At 39.6% G+C, this 26,883-nt stretch overlaps 1 protein-coding gene across 1 annotated transcript in view; it reads right to left on the reverse strand.

Annotated features, from left to right (window-relative positions):
- RYR3 (ryanodine receptor 3) overlaps nucleotides 1-26,883 on the reverse strand; it is a 481,354-nt gene that overhangs the window by 230,547 nt on the left and 223,924 nt on the right. Inside the window, exons 39-43 of the mRNA XM_043549389.1 lie at nucleotides 21,299-21,572; nucleotides 19,127-19,241; nucleotides 9,150-9,282; nucleotides 7,999-8,102; nucleotides 2,722-2,857 (exon numbers count right to left, since the gene is read on the reverse strand). Coding sequence (XP_043405324.1) covers nucleotides 2,722-2,857; nucleotides 7,999-8,102; nucleotides 9,150-9,282; nucleotides 19,127-19,241; nucleotides 21,299-21,572 — 762 coding nt within the window. The remainder of the gene's footprint in view (nucleotides 1-2,721; nucleotides 2,858-7,998; nucleotides 8,103-9,149; nucleotides 9,283-19,126; nucleotides 19,242-21,298; nucleotides 21,573-26,883) is intronic.

Here is a 26,883-nt window from a genome sequence, read left to right on the forward strand (position 1 = left end):
ATTAATTCAACTTCACAACACCTCTGTGAGGTACGTATTATTTTACCCATTTTACAGGTAGGTAACGTGGTACACGTGGGGGTTGAGCGGTTAAGTGCCCCAAATCACTGAGTGGGTCAGTGGCAGAGGCAAAGATAGAACCCAGAAGTCCTCACTCACGCTACAGTTCTAACTATTGGTTCCTTCTAGGAGTTTGAATTGATGATGCTAACTTCAAGTGTACGTTCAATATCCAGGACAAAACTTCCACAGCAAAAAGACAATGTGATGAGAAGTAATACAGTGAGATGCTATAGGAAGGAGGTATGCAAATCGGATATTGGCTATGAACACAGGATAAAGTGATACTGCTTATGATACACATGACAAATTAAAAGTGAAAATATTTAATATTTTGCAGAAAAAAGAACTCAAAGGAGAATAAACACTTCCACTATTTCAGTTACAGAACTACAACACAGTATATAGCATTAAAACTGAGGTCTCTAACCTGATGTCAGATATGTAGATCCTGAGCTGCATGTGGTACTTTCAAAATATTTTTGAAGTTCTAGGTTTTGCTGGCTCCTCAGAACTTACACCCCAATGAGAATCACTATGTTATGATTAATGAATATTTTCAATTATGCCCCATAGAGCAGGAGCCAAATTGAGGATGATGGGAGATTACAAGTGTAAGTGGTTCACAAAAGGATCACTCTATTCCCAGGTAATGAAAAAAATTATGAAAAAAGGTGGAGAAACATTTCTCTAGCACTTGAAAACTGAAAATCCTTATAAGGGGCCAGTAATTTATTTAATACATTCTATACTTTGTTGGTTTGACTCTTCATTAGCTTAGTGCTCTCTTCTAGGATTTGTTTGGTGTTAATTTCAATAAGGTTTGGAATTTTTCTTGTAATGTTTCAGTTTGTATTTTGTACTAATGTCTGAATTCTAAAAATGTTATTTTCTATATTCTTTCGATTTGAACATAGTATTTACTGTATATTTTTTATATTTTTGTCATTTTTATATGGTGAGGCTGGGGGAGTTAGATTATTTGGAGACTTCTGGGGAGCAGGGACTAGATTTATTTGTACTTTTGAGGCACATTGAAATTAGCCTTCAATATTTCTTTTTTCATCTTTATGGGTTGTCATATAAAGAGATGAAATTAAAAAAAAATCACACAATTGTTATTAATATCTGAAGGTTAACCTTGAAGTGCTTATTTGGGCAAAGCTCCCAGTTATAACAATGGTTATTTTGCCTGAGTAAGGACAGAACAAAAACTTCAAGACTTGGCTCCAGGTTTGAATCTGATATTAGTGTGATCAGCAAACCTTTTAAGCTTTAGCACTGCTCCCAGCCCGAACTTGGTATGGCCACTAAAACCAGATTTTGGACAATTGGCATGTTGAACTATTATTGTGCTTACAACTGAACTGGTCCTTTTTGTTCATTTTAACCTTTTGTGCATTACATCAAACTTTTCACTAGTATGATTACTGATCTAATATTATAATAAACAAGATCAACAAAATTATACTGTCAGATTTTCAACAGTGAGTTTCTTCCCATGGTATAGTTAATGAACATTTAAAATTTGTTAGGAATACTTACATTACATTTAAAAGACCGAGCCTTTCCCCATTGCCTCCTCCCTGTCAGAGCCTTTCCCCTCTTCTGCAGTCTTTCCCTGCTGAGGAGAAGGGCTCCAGCAATGGGGAGCTGACAACATCTTTTCCCACTGCCTGAGTCTTTCCCTCCAGCGAGGAAGGGCTCCATCAGCAAGGAAGTAGTGGGACACTACACTGCTAAAAAATAGCAGTGTAGATGGGAAGCACAGCTTGGGCAAGTGGAGAGCCATTAAGGTGTGTACTTGGGCATGTCTTTACTCACCTAAGCCAGGCCTCCACCAGTCAATGCTGCTCTTCATACCTGCGGTGGCGGAGCTATGTTTATGTACACTACATGCTGCCTAAAGAAGCATGCAGTGTGTAGACATATTCTCAAGCGCCAACTGCTATCTGTGAGCCTCATCAGCAGTCTCAGCCAAGGGGCCAAGAAATGAATGAACATTGAGAAGGAACTACTTTTTCTCTTCTAGAGTTTGTTTTTTCATTTCAGGATTAAGGTACATTGGCAGGCAACAGGAAGAAGAGAAGACTAAATTCTTCAATCATCTTTATCCAGCATCTTTCACAAACACTAAACTCACACAAAAATATTTCACTGTGATATATAATATAATTATGCATTTTGCAACACAGAGTGGCACAGTTACACTTTGACATATGCGTGTAACTCTCATAGTGGTAACATTAATGTGGTCAGTTGCTGGAAGTCAGGACTGTGCATTTAAAGTATAGACATTGCTGTGTGTCCTGGAACAGTATAAGTCATTAACCTCTCATTTTACCCACCATTAAAAGTTCATATAATTTTATTTACCTACCTTAAGAAAGTATTGCCAGACTTTATTAAATAACTAAAGTTTGCAAGAGCATTGAAAGATGTGATATAAGAAAAAAATATAGTTAAATAACAATTATGCAGACGATTATAATTACATAAAGGAAGGAATACCCTAGTAACATTTGTAAAGAGATAGTATACTTTAAATAACTCAAAGATTTAGATTTTACTGATAGAGAAATGTGTAAAAAATGAAGTTTTCTTAAAACATTTAAGAAAATATCTCTTGAGATAATCAAGATGCCAAAGATTTAAACTTACTGTTAACAAAGACAGCAAATCTTAAGAATGACAGGTAACGTTCACCCTCTATTGGATTCCATCCAATGTCAGGATATCCTTTAGCTACCAGCATAGGGCAGCTCTGAAGCCCACAACCAGCCAAGTAGGTGACAACCTGTTAAATATAAGCATATGTAGTATTAAACATTTGTTATATTTTAGTTTTGACATACATTTCTAATAATGTTATCAATGTTTGAAACAAAATAGATCAGAAAAAAATTACAAGATGTTTTTATATAGCAAATGTTTTGACCTGCCTCTGAGAAACAATGTGATTATGCTTAACATTGCATCAATTAATTTTTCTAGCTCTCAGTTTTCTAAATCAAATAACGAAAAACCTAAAGCCCTTTTATTTTTATGTCGGCCCATTTACATGATGAGAACATCCATAAAACAATTAACAGTGTTTTAATTTGGGAGGTGAAAAATCAAATGAACCTTTGAGAAGAAGTTGGAAGTTCATTTATAGTAACATATAGTGAATAGTCTTACCTCCTTCAAAACATGGGCCATAGAATTTTACTATTAACTTCTAATGTGTACCATACTGCAGGATAACATGAGATGGTAAGGAAGGAAGGAAAAGAAGGAAAGAGAAGCAATAGTTCTCTCTCCCAGGATTTTTCAAATAGTATATTTATGATAGAAAACCATGACTTTGAGCATTTTATCCTACTGTGGGGCTCAACCATCAAGCTGTGGGCTAATATTTTTTCACTATAATCCTCAATTCTAATTAATACATATATATATTATATAACATACAAAAATATTAAAAGAATGTTAAGGTTGTAAGTCACACACTCAAAAGTTTGGAAAAGGCCAAAATTAAGGTTGCCTGTACAACCTTAATTTGCACTGCCAATCCTAACCCAAGCTGTATACATTATGATACCATCTTTAATTACATGAACACATTTCTTTTCCCACAGGACTTCTGCCTCAGTATATAGGATGGACAGTGCTCACCAAATATATAATCAATATTTCATTTTATCTTAATCATGTGTGGCCTTATTTACTGTGCCCCATCCAAACCCTGCATTGAATACACAATTATTAATCTCCTCACGGGTTTTTCTATGGTGCTCACTACTCTAGTAGGGGATGGGAAAACTATGGACCGCGGGTGCTGGGTCGGGGGCCGGACCACGCAGCTCGGCCCTGCTCTGGCGCTCCAGTGGGGGCACAGGGTCAGGGCCACACCACGCAGCTCCCTGAATCCGCGGCATGGGCCCGCTCCGGCTCCTACGTGCTCCAATGGGAGCTGCAGGGGCAGTGCCTGCGGATGGGGCAGTGTGCAGAGCTGCCTGGCTGCGTCTCTGCATAGGAGCCGGAGAAGGGACATGCCACTGCTTCCGGGAGCCGCTTGAAGTAAGCACCACTCAGAGCCTGTATCCCCTGAGCCTCTCCCCATGCTTCAACCCCCTGCGCCAGCCCTGATTCCCCTCCCACTCTCAAAACCCCTCGATCCCAGCCCAGAGCACCCTCCTGCACCCCAAACCTCTCATCCCCAGCCCCACCCCAAAGCCTGCACCCCCAGCCAGAACCTGCAGCCCTTCCTGAACCTCTGATCTCCCTCCCGTCCTCCAAACCCCTTGGTCCCAGTCCAGAGCACCCTCCTACACCCCAAACTCCTCACCCGCAGCCCCACCCCAGAGCCCACACCCCCTCCTGCAACCCAACCCCAATTTTGTGAGCATTCACGGCCCACCATACAATTTCTAGCTCCCGATGGGGCCCTCAGGCCAAAAAGTTTGCCCACCCCTGCTCTAATACCTAAACACTTCACAAACATTAATAAATTTATCATCAGAACACTGCTGTAACAGGAGGCAGTGTTATTATCCCCATTTTACACATGGGGAACTGAGGCACTGAGGGATTAAGACCAAAATTATCAAAAATGTCACCTAATTTTGGGTGCCCATGTTGAGACACATAAGCCCTGATTTTTCAGAGTACTTGGCAATTTTATAGCATTTTATATGTTGAAAACACAGCTCCAACCGACTTCAGTTACTGTTGTGAGCACTCAGCACGTCTGTACATGTGGACCCAAAGGTCTCAAGTTGGGCTACCAGAAAACAAGAAACACAAAGCAGACAGAAGAAATTTGGTCTTAAATGACTTGCCCAGCATCACATAGGAACTCTATGGCAAAGGCAGGGATAGAATCCAATTCTGGAGGACAGCATTCGACTGCCTTTATCATGAGACCATCCTTTCTCTTCCTGCAATCTCCTGCATTTTCACTTCATGCGTTCCAACTTTGCAACCAGTGAGACAGGGATACTATAGATAATGTCATTTATTATACAATCTTTATTGATTCCCAGAAGATGGTCCATCCTCTCCAGCATTTCCTAACTTTTGAATGCTTGACTTTACAACCTTAATGTTCTTTTCACATATTTTTGCATGTAATTTTCTAATTTTTTTAAAAAGCAAAATGAGGCAACAGAAATTACATCATGTGGAATCACACTGATCCCCCACATGGGTTATCAGTAGGATTTGGACCTTCCAATCCACAGCACAGATCTCTGCCACTTGAGCTAATAGAGTAATTTAATAGCAGTGGGCTGTTATCGTCTATGTCAGAGGTTCTCAAACTGTAGTCTGTGGACCACCAGTGGTCCGCAAGCTCCATTCAGGTGGCCTGCGGATAGTTCCCTCTAAGGTGTGCACCTGGGCAGCTGCACACAAGAAAATAAAGGGCCACCCACCTAATTAGTGGAGCCGCGCAGGCATGGCTCCACTAATTAGGTGCCTCGCCCCTGAGAAGACGCACATGTAAGGTGAGGTGGTGGCCTTAGGGGGAATTTGGGACATGCAGGGCTGTGGTGGCCAGAGAAAGAGGTGATTTTCCCCAGCTCTAGGGCTGTGGCTGTTGGGAAGAGACCCCCCCTCCTTCCCAGTCTGGGGGCTGCTGTGGTGCGGGAGAGAGGGAACATCCATCGCACTAGAAAGGTAAGGCTACTGATATTAAAATATGAGTTGTATACTTTTATTTGTAGAAAAAAAGTTAATTATTATTAAGGTTTTTTTTATATAGTGCTTTTATCCAAAGTGCTTTACAAAGTTAGCTAATGGTACAAACAACATTTGGAAAGATCATTAAGTGGTCCACCGAGACCTTCAGCAATTTTCAAGTGGTCCTCGAAAAAGAGAGTTTGAGAACCACTGATCTATGTGGACCAACCAGTAGAGAGAAATAAGACATGTTGGCAGTGGGTTTCACAGATACTTGCTGACAGCAAGGAATGTAAAGACTTAGGAAACCTGGGTCCAATTCCAGTTTCTGGAGCAGAGTGTGTTCACGTGGTTATAAACCATTCTGCCCCATGACCTCACATCACCCTGGGTCCTGTCCCCATCTCCTTCTGCTCCGATCTACCCCCACCACCTGCCCCACTCCCCCTTTGTTCTTATCCACCCCCTCTGGCCTATTCACTCCTCCTCACTGCCATCTAGATCTTTCCCCATCTTCTTCCATTCTGCATCCATGCCTACACCCTGACTCCTGTCCCCATTCCCTTCCCCTTCTGCTCGTACCCAAAGGCTCAGACTCCTGACCTCTTCTCCACCTGATTCCCCACCAACTACCTACTCCCTGCATCCTTTCCCTTCTGTGCCCATGCACCCTCTTCTCCCCAGCCTCTCTCCCCAACCCTCTATCCATTGTTCCTATCCAACCCCCCACTCCTGACTACCTCCTTCCCCCGCTGCTGTTACCAGCTGCCACACCCCTGCAGCTATTGTCTCTGTCCCTCTCGGCTCATATCCACCACCTTGTCACCTGATTCCTGTCCCATCCCCTTCTGCTTCTCCACCAACCCCTGGGTCCTGCTCCCCATCCGCTCTGCACCAAACCACCCCCAACACACTGCCGTCTTACCCAGGCCATTTGTCTGATTTTAAACTGGACAGTCCTCTTTTTGAGTAGTCTGTCCCCCATCCAATACTGAGAAAAAACCAGGCATGGTTTTATCTCAGTATTGGATGGGGATGCCATTTTGAAGAGCATGCCACTCCAACCCTGCCAGCATGACCTGCACCTATGCAGCCTCAGGAGAGAGCATGCCCAGAATAGACAGGATTTTTGGAAAATGTAGTTGCCAAACTTTAAGAAGTCTTCACTGAGCAGGTGCGAACTGTGATTTTTCAGAGGCTTATATCTTGGCCAAATTCGGATGAATTTTCACAGGGATAACATATGATATATCCCTGAGACCAAGGTGATCCCATCACAGCCTACTTTCAAGTCCCTGTTTCAAAGCAAGGAGGCACGAGAGTTTCTCACTTAAATAGTTGAAAGATTTATTATTACTATTATTTTTAACAAGGACAAAGCAATGTATTTTCCCCAAATCTCATTTGAGAAGCAGCTTGACCGTTTCAGCCGAAACTAAAAAAAAAAAAAAAAATTAGCTTGAGACATATACCTGTCATATACCTGTTTGAAAATTTCACACCAAATAGTTAGTTTTGCAAAGTTATAAGACCTGAAAGTAGAGACTTATAATGGGAAGTCTCAGGCAGCCTTAGCTATAGACATAACTTCCTGCATTGTCTGTAATTTGTTTGTTCTATTGAGTTTCGTACTGAATATACAGTGGAATGTGATCACATAATATTCGGGAATTTAATCAGGGGATACTGAAGAAATGAAATTAGAAATGAAATCCTAGCATGCTTTAATTTTACTTAAAAAAAGACATTTAGGGTAATTAAGGATCCGGACATCAACAAGGCAGAAAGTGTATTGCTCCAATTTGGGGCAGATTACTGGTGCATGTTTAAGACTTCAAATTCCAAGACAGCTTTTTGGAGCACAAAACCCAATAAAGTTTCAAATTTTTAGAATTTCATTATTCAAGTGGATTTCAAATCAGGCAAATCCAGTTCACTCATGCCTATTTAAAACAATACCTATTTTTTAAAGATCTTTTATTTTACCCTACCCTTAATAACTAGTTACATAGCTTTGCTATAAAAAGAACATAGAATTGGAGCAGTTAGCCTGCCCTTAATATCACGCTGCCCTTTAACAACTATAAATAAGAGGAGTCAGGAAGATTTCCCCTCTGCCCTACATTACTGCAAGATGAGAAAGGGATTGTTGCAGCATAATCAAATAATTAATAACCTTTATTGCAAAACCCAACTTCATTATGGCATGATCTGACTAGAAGGAGACAGAAAGAACATAGAGCAAAATAAAAATAGCTAATAGTAAGCACTTACCTTTTCCAGGTCTGGCTCTTCCAAAGCTAGTGCAAGCTCATTATTGTCCATTACAGAGGCAGCTGCAACATCTAGTGGAGTGGAACCCCGCATAGAAGGAGATGCTGGAGAAAAATATGATAATACATAGTAATTAAAATTATTTAGTTTGCACTAATGAAAGTTGTGCAGCAGAGGGCAGCAGTTACACTGTAATCTAGGTCATACTCAAATATATTCATTTACAGTATGTTTTAGGGTCCCAACTCAACACTGCAAAGCTTAAGTGCTTTACTGAGTAGGGATGGACTTAAGTACATGCTTAAGTTCTGTGCTGATTCAGGGCCTATATACACTGCTTTACTGTTTTAAAGACACAGCCAAAGCAGCCTGGGATAACAACTCATAAAAACAGTGAACTTTAGAGAAATTTAATACATGTTATATGTCCTCAGCAGAGGGAAAATTTTCATTCTATAACTCTAGAGGGAATGAAGTGCTATCAAAAGATCATCTCAAAAGTTTAAAAATGTGTATACCTTGTTGGAACATTGTGTTTCATGTCTGACAATCACCTACTATTTTTTTGTTATACTCTTAGGTTGGTAATAAGAAAGTCGTTTTTTCTTGGGCCACACAATTCTAAGGCACACTAAAATTAAGAACTATGTACTTCCAGGCTTTGGGGATAGAATATGAAACTTCAAGTCATATGGTTGCACTTCAGGGAAGGATCTTTGCATTACTAAGTTTTTAAATAATAATATAATATATAGATATAGATATAGATATATATGTACCTTTCTAACCATTCATTTAGTTGGCAGACTAGACGCCAGCATTATTATGGGGGTTAAATTAAATCTTTAATTTCCAGAAATAACTGTATCAAAGGTAAGGGGCATCAAGTAATATGGTTTTCTTCCTAATTCTTTCATTATGTTTAAATAACCCAGATTTAGATTCTTCTGTTTGTAATCCAATTCACAGAACTCTAATGACAGAAAGATAGAAAACTATGTTTTTCATTAACATTAATCCAATAATTGTATTTAAACTTCAAAGAGGTCCTCACAATACCATGCCTCAGCTTGATAAACAAGTCAGACAGCAGTCTTGCGATATTGCAATATCCATGGGAGTTGGTTTCAGCAATTAGTTACATGACATACCAAGCCCAACACTGCTGTTTTCCAGCAAGTAACTTAGATGCTCAAACATGGCCTTTTGGTTTTGGCGGCTGATTCGACAGAAGTAGCACAGGAACCGACAACAGCTTGCCACCATCTTAGGAAAAGCGATCTGCTAAAGAAGAAAATTGACAAAGCAACGAAATATATTAATTACCAATGCTGCACAGATTCTTCTTCATGTATGCCTAACAAGAAATTATTATGACAGGACCAATGTAGTCAGTGGCTCTTCTATGCATGCCTTAACCCCAGTTAGTCTGGGGAGAAAAAAAAAAAAGACTTCCTTGCACCTTTCTCTTAGGTTCATTTTAACAGCAAGCCTAAAATGATGATATAAGTCATTCTGCAGAGCTTCAGGAAATTGCAAAGGGCTATACGGGAATGAAAGAAGATGGTGTATGAACAACCATTTCTGCATCCCAAAGTGCATCATAGACTACAGTGTTTATACATTATTACATAGAAAAAAATATGTTAAAAGTTAGGAAATTCCAAAATTAAGGTTGCCAGTGTCTACACCTGAAAATTAGATTGACCCAGCTACATAGCTCAGGGCTGTGAAAAATGCAGTGCAATGTAGTTAGGTTGACCTAGCTCCCACTGTAGAAGCAGCTAGGTTGACAGAAGATTGATTCTGAAGCACTTAGATGAGAGGAAAGTGATCAGGAACAGTCAGCATGGATTTACCAAGGGAAAGTCATGCCTGACTAATCTAATTGCCTTCTATGATGAGATAACTGGCTGTCTGGATGAAGGGAAAGCAGTGGACATGTTATTCCTTGACTTTAGCAAAGCTTTTGACACGGTCTCCCACAGTATTCTTGTCAGCAAGTTAAAGAAGTATGGGCTGGATGGATGCACTACAAGGTGGGTAGAAAGTTGGCTAGATTGTCGGGCTCAACGGGTAGTGATCAATGGCTCCATGTCTAGCTGGCAGCCGGTATCTAGCCGATCTGGAGGCTGGTGTGGATTGCACCCTCAGCAAGTTTGCGGATGACACAAAACTGGGAGGAGGGGTAGATACGCTGGAGGGCAGGGATAGGATACAGAGGGACCTAGACAAATTGGAGGATTCGGCCAAAAGAAATCTGACGAGGTTCAACAAGGACAAGTACAGAGTCCTGCACTTAGGATGGAAGAATCCAATGCACCGCTACAGACTAGGGACCGAATGGCTAGGCAGCAGTTCTGCAGAGAAGGACCTAGGGGTGACTGTGGACGAGAAGCTGGATATGAGTCAACAGTGTGCCCTTGTTGCCAAGAAGGCCAATGGCATTTTGGGGTGTATAAGTAGGGGCATTGCCAGCAGATCGAGGGACGTGATCGTTCCCCTCTATTCGACATTGGTGAGGCCTCATCTGGAGTACTGTGTCCAGTTTTGGGTCCCACATTACAAGAACGATGTAGAAAAATTGGAGAGAGTCCAGCGAAGGGCAACAAAAATGATTAGGGGTCTGGAACACATGAGTTATGAGGAGAGGCTGAAGGAATTGGGATTGTTTAGTCTACGGAAGAGAAGAATGAGGGGGGATTTGATAGCTGCTTTTAACTACCTGAAAGGTGGATCCAAAGAGGATGGATCTAGACTATTCTCAGTGATAGCAGATGACAGGACAAGGAATAATGGTCTCAAGTTGCAGTGGGGGAGATTTAGGTTGGATATTAGGAAAAACTTTTTCACTAGGAGGGTGGTGAAACACTGGAATGCGTTACCTAGGGAGGTGGTGGAATCCCCTTCCTTAGAAGTTTTTAAGGTCAGGCTTGACAAAGCCCTGGCTGGGATGATTTAGTTGGGGATTGGTCCTGCTCTGGGCAGAGGGTTGGACTAGATGACCTCCAGAGGTCCCTTCCAACTCTGATATTCTATGATTCTATTCTATGATTCTAAGAATCCTTATCTTGCATGTGTCTTTTATTACATCATCACATAGTATTTTAGCCACAGGACCCCTGCCTCATTCAATGCACAAGATGGACGGTGTTCACTTAATGAGCACATATTGAATGTTTTGTTTTATCTTTATTGTTCAGTGTGGAGCTCCATGCCTTATTTACTGCACACCATTCAAACCCTGCTTTAAAGAGAGAATTATTAACCTCCTCATGGGTGTAGCGTCTGAGTGCTTCAAAAACATTAGTCGATTTACTTCCAGAAGACCCCTGTGAGGCACAAGATAACATGATCCCCATTTTACAGATAGGGAACTGAAGCACACAGGGTTGGTCTACACTGCAATTAAACACCCACGGCTGGCCCATGTCAGCTGACTCAGGCTCATGGGGCTCATGCTAATGGACTGTTTAATTGCAGTGTAGATGTTTAGGTTCGAACTCAAGCCTGAACATCTATACTGCAATTAAATAGCGCCTTAGCTGGAGTCCCGCAAGCCCGAGTCAGCTGGCACAGGCCAGCTGTGGGAGTTTAATTGCAGTGTAGACCTACCCAGGTAAGCTAAGGTCAAAATTTTCCCACTAATTTTGGGTGCCCAAACTGACATACCTAGGACCTGATTTTTCAGAGTATTAAGCATTATATAGCACTAATATTTCAAAGTACAGCTTCCACTGACTTCACTTGTAGTTGTGAGTTGTAAATATTATAGCCGTCCGGTGTTGTGGTACACCAAACTTCTATGGGTAGCTTGCCAGCCTGTGAGTTGGAGGCAAGCACTGAAGGTGCTTCAGCTGGGAGACCCTGTGGGCACTAGTGCTGATGGGTCCTAGTAACCACTTAGACATCTGACTGAAGTGAAAGGGAATTTTACTAGGACTGACAAAAAAGGGAAATACCCTAGGAACAGTAAATACCCTCGGAACAGTGGCTTAAACAGTTACAGCTCAAAGAATGACAAAGTGGTTCTTATGTGGGCTCCTGGGGGGCAGCCCAGTGAAGGATTAGAGCTCTTCAGGCCCAGTGCCTAGGATTCCCTCTCTAGTCCAGGCTTCTGTTCAAAGCAGAGAGGAGTTTCCCGACTATGATCGTTAGCAGTGTGTCTCTTATTGGAGCTCCACTGTACTGACTTCCAACCCACTCCTGCACAGACCTGCTCCCAGCTGCAATGTCCAGCAGTAACTCTCTGTTCCGTTCGTGATCCTCTGACTTGTACTGCAGCCTCCCGTATACTAGGGTTGCCAACTCTCCAGGATTGTCTTGGAGTCTCCAGGAATTAAAGATCAATCTTTAATTAAAGATTATGTCGTGATGAAACCTCCAGGAATATATCCAACCAAAATTGGAAACCCTACTCTACACACAGTTTCCTGAGGTTCTCTCCCTGCATCCAGTTTCCTGTTGTTCTTGGCTTACCATGCTGCCACTACTTCCCCAAAAGTGCTAACTCCTTCCTGGGTCAGGGTTTTAGAGTTTCTGCCCCCTCCTCCTACCTGGACCGGGGAAAGCAATGTGTGGTGGGAAAGAGGTTGACGGGGATGGTATCACCTGCTTAAATGCTCAACGCTTCTGCAAATCAGACCTTAGGGTCTCAAGTCAGGCACCCAGAAAATAAGAAACACACACTTAGAGAAAATCTGAGACAAGTTTTTAAGTGACATGACTAGCATCACATAACTGCTCTGTGGCAGAGGCAGGGGAGGGATAGCTCAGTGGTTTGAGCATTGGCCTGCTAAACCCAGGGTTGTGAGTTCAATCCTTGAGGGGGCCATTTAGGGATCTGGGGCAAACATTGGGGACTGGTCCTGCTTTGAGCAGGGGGTTGGACTAGATGACCTCCTGAGGTCCCTTCCAACTCTGATATTCTATGATTCTATATAATTCAATTCTCCAGGACAGCTTTCAACTGCCTTAACCATAAGACCCTCTCTTCTCATCCTGCAGTCCTCTGACTCATTCACTACACAAATAAAGCAGGTATGCTGTAGATAGCCTTCTTTATTAAGCAACCCTGATTTATCTCCAGAGCAGGTCTTCTCTGTGCACTGAAAGAAGCAGCTGTTTAGAGGAAAAATATAATATGTGATCAGGTAATTAATGGCTGTATTGTAATGCTTACGCACGAGAGGGACAAATTCAGGTTGCACAGGCAATCTTAACTCTGGCATTTCCTGACTTTTGAGCATTTGACTTTGCAACCTTAAAAATGTTCTTCTACTCAATTTTGTGTCCAACACAAATATATGGTCATTCGTTATGCAGCCACTTCCAGGGTGTAAATAGGGTTGCCAATTCTCCTGGTTTGTCTGGGAGTTTCCCAGAATTGGGCTCAATCTCCCAGGGGCTACCAAAGTCAATCCGGAGGATTTTAGGCCACTAAAAGTCCGGTGGCACAGCGGGGGCTAAGTCAGGCTCCCTATCTGCCCTAGTTCTGCCGTCTGCTTCCAGAAGCAGTGCATGTCCGGCAGCAGCTCCTAGGCAAAGGCACGGCCGGGGGGGGTCTCTTCACGCTGCCCCCATCCCTTGTGCTGACTCCGCAGCTCCCATTGGACGGGATCAGGGAACCGTGGCCAATGGGGGCTGCAGGGGCAGTGCTTGCAGGCAGGGACAGCATGCAGAGCCACCTGGCCACCCCTGAGCCTAGGAGCCACTGCCAGACATGCCGTCACTTCCAGGAGCCGCCGGAGGTAAGAGCCACTCAGCCCAAACCTGCACCCTGAACCCTCTCCCGCACCCAAACTCCCAGCCCTGAGCCCCTCTTGCACCCAAACTCTATCCCAGAGCCTGCACCCTGCACCCCCTCCTGCACCCCAACCCCCATCCCAGTCCACTCCTGCACCCAAACTCCCTACCAGAGCTCAAACCCCCTCCCGCACCCCAACCCCCCTGTCTCAGCCCTGAGCCCCCTCCCACACTCAAAATCCCACCTGGAGCCCACAGGCTTAGCCCAGAGCCCCCTCCCACACTCCAAACCCCTCGGCTCCAGCCCCCAGCAGAGAGCCCACATCCTGTCTTACATCCCAACCCCCTGCTCCAGCTCTGTTAAGTGAATGAGGGTGGGGGAGAGTGAACGATGGAGGGAGGGGGGCTAGAGTGAGTGGGGGTGGAGCCTTGGGGAAGGGTGAGGGAAGGGGGTGGGGCAAGGGTGTTTGGATTTGTGCCATTAGACAGTTGGCAACCCTAGGTGCAAAGCAGCAGCCATTCTGCACCAGCAACACTACACAAGATTTTTTTCTTTTAAATGGAGGAGAAATGAAGAATAAGTTCTCTAATTCAGTCAACAAGGGTATGAAGCAGACTTAAACAATTAAACAAATGGGACTTTGTCTGGAAAATTGGGGTCAATACCTCTATCCTTGCAAAACTGTCATTAGGCATCTGCCACTATGTGGAGCTATTAATAAAACAATACAACTTTCAATTTACAAATCAGCACAAAAAAGGTTTCTTAAATATATTTCATAGTGAACAGTTTCAAGTTTTATGAGCCACAATATGGAAACTTTTAAAGATTCACTGCAATACTTTTAAATAAACATTCCACTTAAGATCCTAAATTATAATAGGATATGAACATAGGCTTTAAAATGGCAAATGCATTCATACTACTGCAGTGAGGCAGTCTCCAAGATAACCAAGACATCATGAAGTTTCAAGATTTTTGTGTAGAGATTATTTCAGGTCAAATTAACTGAGTTTAGAAGTAACAAGATGTTTTTCTAACTGCCATTGCTGCAAACTCAAATTGAGATCTCAAAATCAAGCTGAGTTCTTTCTAGATTGTGCATCTCTAGGTCAGATCTGAGGTTCTTGCAGACATACCCCTCCCCTATCTGAACTTTTAAGGGCCAGCAGCAGGACACTCTCAGCTGGAGGCCTGCATCACTGGAATTCATTCTTTTTCAGGGCGCAATATAATATATATATTTAATTAGTTTAACTTTTATTTTATTTCTTGTGGTTGTGACAAAGTGACAACATTGCTGCTAATATTTATGGAGGCAGCAGTGCTTCTTCAATGCCACCTATTGTTCATGGTTCAGGTAAATAATAGGCTCGGACTAAGTCAATAATATTCAGAAATAATAACAGCAGATTGTAAGCATTGGAACTAGAACATTCAGGGGCTTGTTTAATAACCAATGTGCATATTCCTAAAAAATGATGGTGATTCTTTTCAACAAGTAAGACCCTTATTCATCAGATGACAGAACTGTGAAAAAATTCCCACTACTTATGAAGCAATACATAAAATATAAATCTGAGGTTTTTTAAATGTTCATGACGACATTTAATATTTGGGGGGGTTGCATCTGTGAAAATGAAAAATAGTTCTGTAGCTGAGGAATTGTTACTTTGTTACTGAAAAATAAAATAAAGAACATCGTTATAAAAATGGTCAAAAATATTTTCCTGGGGGAAACAAACTCGGAAAAACTTGCTTTTTTGTCCCCAATGACATTTTTCCTGTTGGCATCAAGTCTGTGTTCCAGAATGATTTTTTTTATCTATTCTTTATCAAAGCCACATGAAAATCTCATGTTTATTATGCATGTACTGTAATTATTGAGGTGAAAACTCTGAAGTACTAATACAGCTCTATCTGGTAGTAAAAGAATGAGAACAGTAAGACTCCAACTTACAGGGCAAGTCTGGTCAATACCAGAAACCATTAGCTTCTTTCCCACTGTCAGCTTAATACATTGATCTTCTACAGCTGTTATACTAAGCAAACAGTTATATTTTTCAATGGGCAGGCAGCAAAATACCACACTGATCAGTTAGTCTCCTAAAGTTATGTCTACAACATATTGTGTGATACTGGCAGTTAAAACAAATTCTTTTAACACATGCAGAGTTTTGCAGGGGCTGATTTGCCGCTGCTATAAATGGTCAAAGTTCCATTAACTTCATGGAGCTATGACAATGTACACCAACTGAGGATCTGCCGCACCATCTTGAATACTGTATATTTTGCAATGCATGCACACTGGAATCCATTAACATGTAACCTTTTGAGCATTCCCGCACCTTGATTCTCCTCTCACTTATAAAAAACCAGCACAAGATCAGAATCAGATCCTATGTTTGTATGACATACACCTATAAAGCCAGGAAATATGGCCCTCCACAGGCATCACCACTTGGGTTGGTTTCAAAAATGGGTAGAATGAGTTTTGTCATAGAGATGGAATAGGTAAAAAAAAAAAAAAGATGGTCATGTTTCTACTTCTTTGTTTCAGATGTCACAAGGGGGGCTTCCAAATGTCAAATATGGTTTCCATCAGAGGTGGTGTAAACATATTTACATAATTAATGGGTGGATAACTGGGCAACTACTGTCAAAGCTGACTGCGTGTTATTCAAAATTGTATCTATCTCAGCCACTAGCAATGGCATCCAAAAACAAGCTGCATTTTGGCAAACTCTGAGTCTAGCAAAGATCAGATAGAAGCCAACATACTGCACTATCTAACAAGTTTCATGGCTTACCTCCCAAAGTCCTCCCACTGAATTTGCTTGCACTGACAAAATCAATGTTTTAACAGCAGTCTGAGACTTTAGTTTATTAAGCTGGCACATTTTGCTCATTGCCTCAAGCTAGTAGAGCACGACTCCCACAATACATGTATGAAGTGTAGTGGTAGCTGTGTTGGTCCTAGGATATATGTGAGCCAAGGTGGGTGAGGTAATATATTTTATTGGACCAGCTTCTGTTGGTGAGAGAGACCAACAGAAGTTGGTCCAATAAAAGATATTACCTCACCCCCTTGTCTCCCACAATACATGGCAGTCCTTATCTGTGACATATCCCCTCCCTTTAGGGCTCCTGAATAGATGAATGATTTCTGCATTCTCCTTGCTTGTTTCAAAGATGTAAGGATTATATTTCTCACTATCTTTATTTTTTCCACAATTAAAAACCACAGTTCTTGCTCTCCTGGGCCTTAGATTTTGACTTCTTTCCCTTTCTTTTTATAAAAAAATAAAACAAAAAACTACCTCAATTAATAATTGTGGAGGACATCAGGGTAAGTGAAGCCTTCAGCTTTCCTGTGAAGTCTTTGATATGACTTGATCACCTTCTAATAACTGCCAGCAACAATTTTGTTTTCCCTCAATTTTCTTTAGATCTTTTCATAATTTGTGTTACGTATTCCATACAGTGACATGCATCATTTTAGGTTTCTTACAATGACAGCCTACCTGCTAAGCAAAATATTGAAAATATACTTGGGCTCCCACTTTGCTGTTATTTGATGCAGAGATACAATAAATAAGGGGTTCTTAACCAGGGGTACGCAGAGGTTTTCCAGGGAGTACTCAATCTAGATCACTGTTTCTCAATGTGGGAGTTGCAGCTCACAGTGGGATCTTGGGACAGGTTTAGGGGGATCGCAAGTGCAGGATCGGCATTAGGAGGTGGCAACCAGGGCAACTGCCCCAGCCCCATGCAACAGGGGCCCCCACAAAGCTAAGTTACATGCTTCAGCCCTGCTGCCTGCAGCTCGGGCTTCAGACAAGGCTCACAAGTGAAAAACAGGCTCAAGTATCGCACTGAAATGTAAGTACAATATTTATATTCCAATGGATTTATTTTATAATTATATGGTAAAATGAGAAAGTAAGCAATTTTTAAGGTAATTACCTTCACAGTAATAGTGCACTGTGACACTTTTGTCTTTTTATGTCTGATTTTGTAAGCAAGTAGTTTTTAAGTGAAGTGAAACTTGGGGGTATGCAAGACAAATCAGACTCCTGAAAGTGGTACAATAGTCTAGAAAGGTTGAGAACCGCAGCAATAAATCACTGGATTGATGTTCTCTTTAACAAAGGTCTATGTGGGCCATACCACTCACTCTCTCTATTTTTCCTTGTTCCCAATTAAATGAATCAATGCCTCAATACTGTGCTAGAGGACTTTGTGCTATTGGAGGTGCTATCTTTCAGATAAGAAGCAAAGGTGGGGTCCTGACTAGTGTTAGGTGACTAAAACAAACAAACAAAAATAAAAACTTTAAAATGCAAATATCCTGAGAATAAAAGCTGCAAATTTACTTCATTAGTACTGAAGACCCATTTTCTTTGCATATATTTAGGCAGCAAGTTTTTATTTTCAAGAACATTCACAGAAAAAAATGCCTAAAAATCTTAGCAAGAATTTGAGTATTTACATTAGAAGTGCACTGTTTGCAAAACAGACTTGTCAAATAGTTACAAATAGTTGGATATAATTTGTGAGCAGAAAAGGAGACCCCTCTAAGTTATAAATCTTATGTCCTTAATTTTATAGATGGGGAAATTGTGGCACAGGGAGGGGAAGTGCCTTCCTCAAGGTCACCCAGCAGGCCAGCTGCAGAGCTGGGAATAGAATACAGGTCTTCTGAGTCCCAGTCCAGTGCTCTATTCCCTAGGCCACATTGCTTATATGTTTATACATATACACCATATGCTTGAGTGAAATATTTGCTACCACAAAATTTAAAAAAAAAACCAAGAGAACACTGCATTACAATAATATTATGGCAGAGACACAATCCTACAAATAGATGGAATTTGGAAATTCAAAATTAAGACTGTTTAAATTAACCCCATCGTGCAGCTGCTTTCAGTGTTAGCAGTGCAGCCCTTTACCAGGTGTACATGTTTTATGCTTTATCCTGTGTAAGGCTACTTAGTCTACAAGGACATTCAGTTACATACAAACATATAAAAATTAGCTTTACATAGTAACAAGCCTCCTTAAAGCACTCAGAATGCATTATTCCTAAAGATGGAACTATATGAAAAGAGGATTGTACATTATGATATAGTTTTTCATATCAAACCTAGCAGATCATCTTCTATAATGTTAGTCAGCTTTCTTATATTATCACAAGGAATTACTTTCAATTCTTAACATTAATTCATATCTGATGTCATCCCACTTAGATAAATAATACAGGTATGCATAGCCCATAAACAACATCCTTCTTTCCCTGTGACTGCTTCCTATTACACATCTTAATAGGTTTTTGCTGATGTTCAAGAGATAAAACTAATGATAAAATACTTGGGAAATTACCTGAGATTTATCTCCTCCAAGCACATTTACCATCACTTCCATAACTGTCTCATGCATACCAAGGATTCTCATTAAGTTAGGATGCTGATAAAACACCTTGTTGTTCATTATATCCCTAAATTGGGGGGAAAGTCAATAATGCATTTAAAAAAATCATATTTTCATTTAAATTATCAAAACAGATATTTCAGAAATACAGAATGTGTGTTTCAGTGGAAAGCATTATTCATATTTCAAGAGTCATTACAAAATGATCATTTTCAACTCTGAGTTTTTACCACAATAGTGGAAATGTTTGACACTTCTTAAACATTAATCATTTTCTTATTTGGCATCAGTTTTCTTTAATTTGATATGAAATATTATGCATCTGATATGCTGATTCCAACTTGAAACACTGCTTTAAACAATTTTTACTTCTGGTCTCCTTGAAGAAAAGACACATTGTATAATGGTCAAAGCACACGATCGTGAGTCAAGAACTGTGGTTCTATTTTTGTTTCTGCCACATTTGTAAAATGGAAGTGATAGTTCTTACCTACCTCACAGTGGTGTTTCTGAAGTTTACATCATTAATGTTTGTAACACTTTGAGGTACTTTAAGGGAAGATGCTTTCGGAGTGCAGTACATTTGGAATACATTTTGTACAGCCTCCATAAGCGGGGATATTTTAACATTTTTACTTTGAGTCCTCTTCATACATACCCTAGCTCTCACGACACTTTATAGGACGCAATAGATGCAATGCCTGGAGATGCAATGGCCCATTGGATATTGCTGGCATTTTAGAAAAAACAGTAAAAAAAACCTGCTTTAGAGGAACATAGAAGACTGGGAATAGGAGTAGGACATGATCCACCTCTTCCAAAAAGGGCTACTGGCAACTTCAATTTCCAAAAGGCTTGATCCAGGCTCACTGAAATCAATGGCAAAGTGCCCATGGACTTTAATGGTGCAGGATCATGGCCAAATTGGGAACCCCTGTCTTACAGTAATCTGCTAGATACCATATAATGAATTGCTAAATGCAACAAAAAGAACAATTTCTTTGCAGAATAAAATAATAAAAATAAATAACCAGAAGGTAAAGGAAAACTTTACATCTCTTGTAAGGGAAAGAAACACCATGTTCAGCTTGTATCAATTCTTGCCTAACGAAGGGTCTTGGAAGATACTAATCAGAAACATTAGGACCATCATCTTGCTTTCTTTCTCTCAATAAAATATTTTCATTCAATTGACTTTCTAATTTTTAAAATCTAAAATATTCTTATTTCATTTCTTACTTAAAATATATGTGACCTGTATGCACACAGAGTAAGTCACACACATGTAGGACTACAACAATAGGCCCAGGCTACAATGAAATTTGTCTAAAGTGGCCAAGGCAGGGACCAACAAAAATCAATTGCTTAAGAGAGGTGGTTTTATAATGGAGGTGGAGCAGAAATGTATTCATTTTATTAGGGAATGCTCCAGGTTAGTCTCTCAAAAACATAATCTTATAAAGGGGTCACTGTCAATACTACCTAGTCTTCTGATTCAAATGTGGTTGGTCATTACTGAGATAGCTTTTTGGGTTTCAACCTAATATCTAATGAAGGCTTGCCTGCTACAAAGATATCAGACAGTCTTTCTTGAGCAATGACTTTTCACTTAAACTTAATAAAATGAAAATAAAATAAAGTGAAGTCAATTTAGAGTTCATGAAAGCTACTGGATTGACACCAATGGAGATATAAATCCTTTACTTATCCACAAAGCTAGTAAAATGTGGGGGATCAGCAGCCAAAACTTCAGCATCTCACTATTACTTTTATTAACTGCCACCCTGATCCAGAGGGGCTGTTTTTGGTAAGAAAACAAAGTTCAGTCTTTATAATATCCTTCGTAGTCTTGGCCTACACATTCAGATTGGCAGCTAAGGAGCCAACTGAAACCAGCTGTGGTAGTGGTGGATTTTGTGATATGGACACATGCCTTTGAGGAACTGGAATGAGACCACCAGCTAATTTCTCATAGGCTGCAGAATAACTACATAACAGTAGAGTAATGACATTCAGACACTACCTGGGTCAGACTAAAGCCAGTGACCTAGAAATGAAAGGCTCTGCATCCCATTACCAAACCCTTACTCAATACTTAAAAAGAAAATGATGTTAATTCCATACCCTAATCCATTAATCATAAGCAATTCCTCTTCTTTTCCCATTCTGACACTGAGAAGGGAGCGAATCTGGCCTAGTGCTGCTAGTAAATTGATTGTATCCTGCACAGAAGCAGCACTAATAGTGTAGGCCTTCCTCAGAGCCTGCAGTAGCTCACCGATGCTGTCATATTGCCTACGAAGTAGGTTGAACATAATCCGGACTAATTCTGGATCTTGGATCTGGTCTTCCTGAGCCCAGCGCACCATAGTCTGAGATATGAGTTCCTTCAAAGTAGCTGAAATAACAAACAAATTATGTAAAACATGAATAACTACTGCAGCAATTGTAAAGAAACCCTGCCAAAGCATTAAAGTACTTATTAATTTGAAACCTCATATGACTAACAGTGGATGATGAAGCACTCACAATATAACAAGAGAGTACAGGCAGACTAATTTCTTAATATGTCATATAAAAAGACTTTTTTAAAGTAAAATTTCCTATTCAGAATTTAATTTTAGTACTTTTAAGAAAATTAGGGCTCATGAAAAGTGGCAGGTTGGTAGCAATGAAGAATGAAGCCCTCTACTTAGTCACCAAACTGATACAATATGGGCAGCAGTAAAATTTCCACATGCAGCCTTATCACAATAACATGGGTAACAACAACATCCTTACTGGTAACAAGGTACATGTAAGCACCAAGCCAATTCATCCTTCATTTCCCGGCTGAGATTAAAAAAATAATTAGGGCTATCAAACAATTACAAAAAATAATCACAATTAATCGCACTGTTAAACAATAACAGAATACCATTTATTTAAATATTTTGGACATTTTCTACATTTTCAAATATATTGATTTCAATTACAACACGAAATACAAAGTGTACAGTGTTCACTTTATATTTATTTTTATTACAAATATTTGCACTGTAAAAAACAAAAGAAATAGTATTTTTCAATACACCTAATACAAGTACTATAGTGCAAATCTCTTTATTATGAAAGTTGAACTTACAAATGTAGAATTTTGTACAACAAATAACTGCATTCAAAAATAAAACAATGTAAAACTTTAGAGCCTACAAGTCCACTCAGTCCTATTTCTTGTTTAACCAACTGCTCAGACAAACAAGTTTGTTTACATTTGCAGGAGATAATGCTGCCTGCTTCTTGTTCACAATGTCACCTGAAAGTGCAAACAGGCATTCACGTGGCACTGTTGCAGCCGGCGTCACAAGACATTGACATGCCAGATGTGCTAAAGATTCATGTCTCTTCATGCTTCATCCACCATTCCAGAGGACATGCATCCAGGCTGACGACAGGTTCTGCTGGATAACAATCCAAAGCAGTGCAGATTGACGCATGTTCATTTTCATCATCTGAGTCAGATGCCACCAGCAGAAGGCTGATTTTCTTTTTTGGTGGTTCGGGTTCTATAGTTTCTGCATTGAAGGGTTGCTCTTTTAAGACTTCTGAAAGCATGCGCCACACCTTGTCCCTCTCAGATTTTGGAAGGCACTTCAGATTCTTAAACCTTGGGTCTAGTTCTGTAGCTATCTTTAGACATCTCACATTGGTACCTTCTTTGCATTTTGTCAAATCTGCAGCGAAAGTGTTCTTAAAATGAACAACATGTGCTGAGTCATCATCCGAGATTCCTATAACGTGAAATTAGGGCGACCAGATGTCCCGATTTTATACGGACAGTCCCGATTTTGGGGTCTTTTTCTAATATAGGCTCCTATAACCCTCCACCCCCGTCCCGATTTTTCACATTTGCTGTCTGATCACCCTACAGGAAATATATGGCAGAATGCAGGTAAAACAGAGCAGGAGACATACAATTCTCCCCCAAGGAGTTCAGTCACAAATTTAATTAATGTATTATTGTTTTAAAGAGCATCATCAGCATGGACGCATGTCCTCTGGAATGGCGGCTGAAGTATGAAGGGGCATACAAATGTTTAGCATATCTGGCACGTAAATACCTTGCATGCTGGCTACAAAAGTGTCATGCCAATGCCTGTTCTCACTTTCTGGTGACATTGTAAATAAGAAGTGGGCAGCATTATCTCCCATAAATGTAAACAAACTTGTTTGTCTTAACGATTGGCTGAATAAGAAGTAAGACTGAGGGGACTTGCAGGCTCTAAAGTTTTACATTGTTTTGTTTTTGAGTGCAGTTATGTAACAAAAATCTACATTTGTAAGTTGCACTTTCATGATAAAGAGATTGCACTACATTACTTGTATGAGGTGAACTAAAATACTATTTCATTTATCATTTTTACAGTGCAAATATTTGTAATAAAAATAATGTAAAGTGAGCAGTGTACACTTTGCATTCTGTATTGTCACTGAAATCAATATATTTGAAAATGTAGAAAAACATTCAAAAAATTTAATACATTTCAACTGATATTCTATTGTTTAACAGTGCGATTAAAACTGCGATTTATTTTTTTAATCAGAATTATTTTTTTTAAGTTAATCACGTGAGTTAACTGCAATTAATTGACAGCCCTAAAAATAATACTAATTGCAATGGTGATTTTTCTAATGTAAACACCTGGTCATTAGGGGCTAGATTAGAACTGCCAAGTAATTTCACACAAGCCGCTGAAAGCGACAGTTGGTTAATATCAGCCTTAGTAATTCTAATGCATGTAGTTATCATTCAATTTTTTTCTTCATACCTGAAAGTATGATCAATATATTTCTCCCTGCTCAAAAAGATATGTGACAATGAACCTGTTATAAGGGGATAATATAGCCCCTTTCATTATTCGATAGCACAACTTGATTTCTGTTTGAGGAATATCATCAGATTCTGATCTCACGCCAGTGTAATTCCATAATTTTAGTGGCATAAACTCCTGATTTACACTAGTGTAAATGACAAAAGAATCACAAGGAGATGCTCTAAGGTCTAGCATTTCCAAGATGGAGAAGGAATTCATGAACCAGATAAAAAGATTTTTTAAAAGCGATCAACAAAAAGATTAGTTGACCCCGGCACATATGAGAACAGTTTAATTTAAGATCCCTTTTATATAACAGATATTATTTTATTCCTGCAGGGAGTTAATTCCGCCCCCCCCCCCACCCCTGCCATTTTTAAAATTGTCTGCATATGGGACCAGCTTCCATCTCATAAACTGCCACACACTAGTTTTGCAAAGTTAGAGGTCTGAAAACAACTCCATATAAACAATAAGGCAGCTATTCTCTCTGACCACACAGAATGGTCTCTGCTTGTTTATAGTAAGTTTTTAGCTGAGCAGTGTGGAAAAAATAAGTTATGGCTCTCCTTTTGATTTATCCTTTGAATGAACGCTAGAGTTTCCTGTGCTGCTTCAGAGATACTATGCACTTTCAACTCATACTGTTATGGGTAATTATGAACTTCTATTAAAATATAGTATGTTTTATAGAACAAGAGCCATACCCCAGATTTTTAAAGGCTCCTAACTCCCTTTAAATATGTGGCCCACTGCCGGTCTAATACTATAAGCGTAGAATTGGGATGTAAGAACTACTGAGTTCTAATCTCAATTCTTATATTGATTCGCTGTGTGGTTTTAGGCAAGGTAATTAATACCACTTAATTAGGATCCCACCTGTACAATAAAATTAATATCACCTACCTCACAGCACTGTTATGCTGATTTATTAGTAAGTCAGTAAATTTATAGAGAGGTTTGAAGATTAAAAGCATTAAGATGAGCTGGGCAAATAGAGCAAAAATGTGTTCATGATCATTCATACAAATAAAACCAATTGCTTTGTTGTTATTTGGGGACTGCTTTTCTTTTATTATTTGCAAAGATTCCAGTAAGCAAGCATTTATTTGCAAGAATGTTCATGGAGAGCAAAAGTGTTGCAAGTGCTAACATGGATAAATATTCCCAAGAGCATTTACACCAAAAGTCCTCTCTCATGGTCATTTTGAAAATCTCTTATTTATTGTTCACACAACAGATTAGAATTATAGTAGCTCAAAGATAATTCACTGAAAGATAAGAGAATCATCCTTTTTTTCTATAAAGCTTAAGTCATTCAACAAGGAAACAGAAACACAACTATCTGACATAGGTGAGCAATTACACAGAATGAGTAGCTAAAAAACCCACAAACTAATAAAGCATATGCTTGTGATTTTTTCCACACACAATCGACAGTGTACAATTTTTTTGTTCAAACATTTCAGGGAATAATAAACAAATCTGTAAAAAAACCCAAACCTGTTTGTAGATAATTCACAAAGGGAAAAAGGGGACTATGTTTATCAAAAATTATTTGCTCCAAGAAATTTGCCCAGCTCTACTGAGGAAGGAAGACGTTTGAAATTAAAAGATAGTACATGCCAAAGACATTGATCTTTTTTCAAAAAAAAAATCACTTTAATGAATTTACAGAGTAAGTATATCCTTGGAAAATTCATCTTTGGTATTCAAGTTGGCTAATCTCCAGAATGTGAGCTATGAGGCTTAAATGGCCTCTATGTACATTATAAATAATTGAGGTGGGAGGGAGAAGTAATGTTTTTTCCATGAATTTAAAACTGGTTTATTTCTGAATTCACCAATTAATCTATTAATCTGTAATAAGCAAATTCTTTATCATCAAGTAGAACAAACTGCAAATGAGCAGCCCTACCCCCCCAAACCAACGAACAACAACAACTTTATTTGTAATTTGTATGAGCTAGAGCACAAAAGAGAGACCCAAGAAGCTGTTCAGCCATACACAGATAGAAGTCTTGCAAGCTAATATATCTGACAGACTGGCATACAAGGTCTGGAGTTGCTGAATATACACATACAGGTGTTATCCATAATACCTGATAATATTAGATATATGAATATCAAACTACGATTAGATTTTATCTTCATTGTTCTTCAATAAGGTTTTAATGTCAATTATTAAAATACTTGTCTCTGCTGTACTCTTGTACTCTTTTCAGGAGTCCAGCCAGAATATGACAAAAATATAAATATTAATATTTGTGGAGAACTGAAAAAACTCATGAGGTTTCTGATCTGGTTGAAATAAAATGTTCTGGAGATTTTGCAAAGTCTGTTTCAGTGAGATTTCTAGTCCAATTACCAGTACACAGAGATTTATATGCAAAGAGCTTTGCTAATCACTGATCTATCTATCTATTCCTTTCATCAAACTTCCCAGTTGTAATTTAGTGTGCTTCCTTAGCAATGGTTTATCTGCATTGAAGCAAAACAGTAGTTAAGGAAATACAACTAACAGTAGCATTATTCCAGTAAGTACAGCATACAGACCTACATTTTGATAATGTTCTAACATTCAATCTAGAATCAGAGATGCTACAACAAAGCAGTAGAAAGCTCTCAAAGTGCTTTATTACAGACTTTTGGTTTTCAACCCACTATATGCTGGCTGTGTGTGCCCAAAGCTATTCAGTGAAATACACAGAATTTGAAAATAGTAAAGCTTTATAAAAAGGAATGAAAGAGAGACAAAAATTTGACCTTTATTTACAATTAAAATAGAAGTATTTTCTTCACCCATAGCCACATGACTATGAGGAAAGGTTGAAAAATGGGCACTTTTAGTGTTGA

Source organism: Chelonia mydas, chromosome 6, assembly GCF_015237465.2.
Source record: "Chelonia mydas isolate rCheMyd1 chromosome 6, rCheMyd1.pri.v2, whole genome shotgun sequence".
NCBI classification, from domain to species: domain Eukaryota; kingdom Metazoa; phylum Chordata; order Testudines; family Cheloniidae; genus Chelonia; species Chelonia mydas.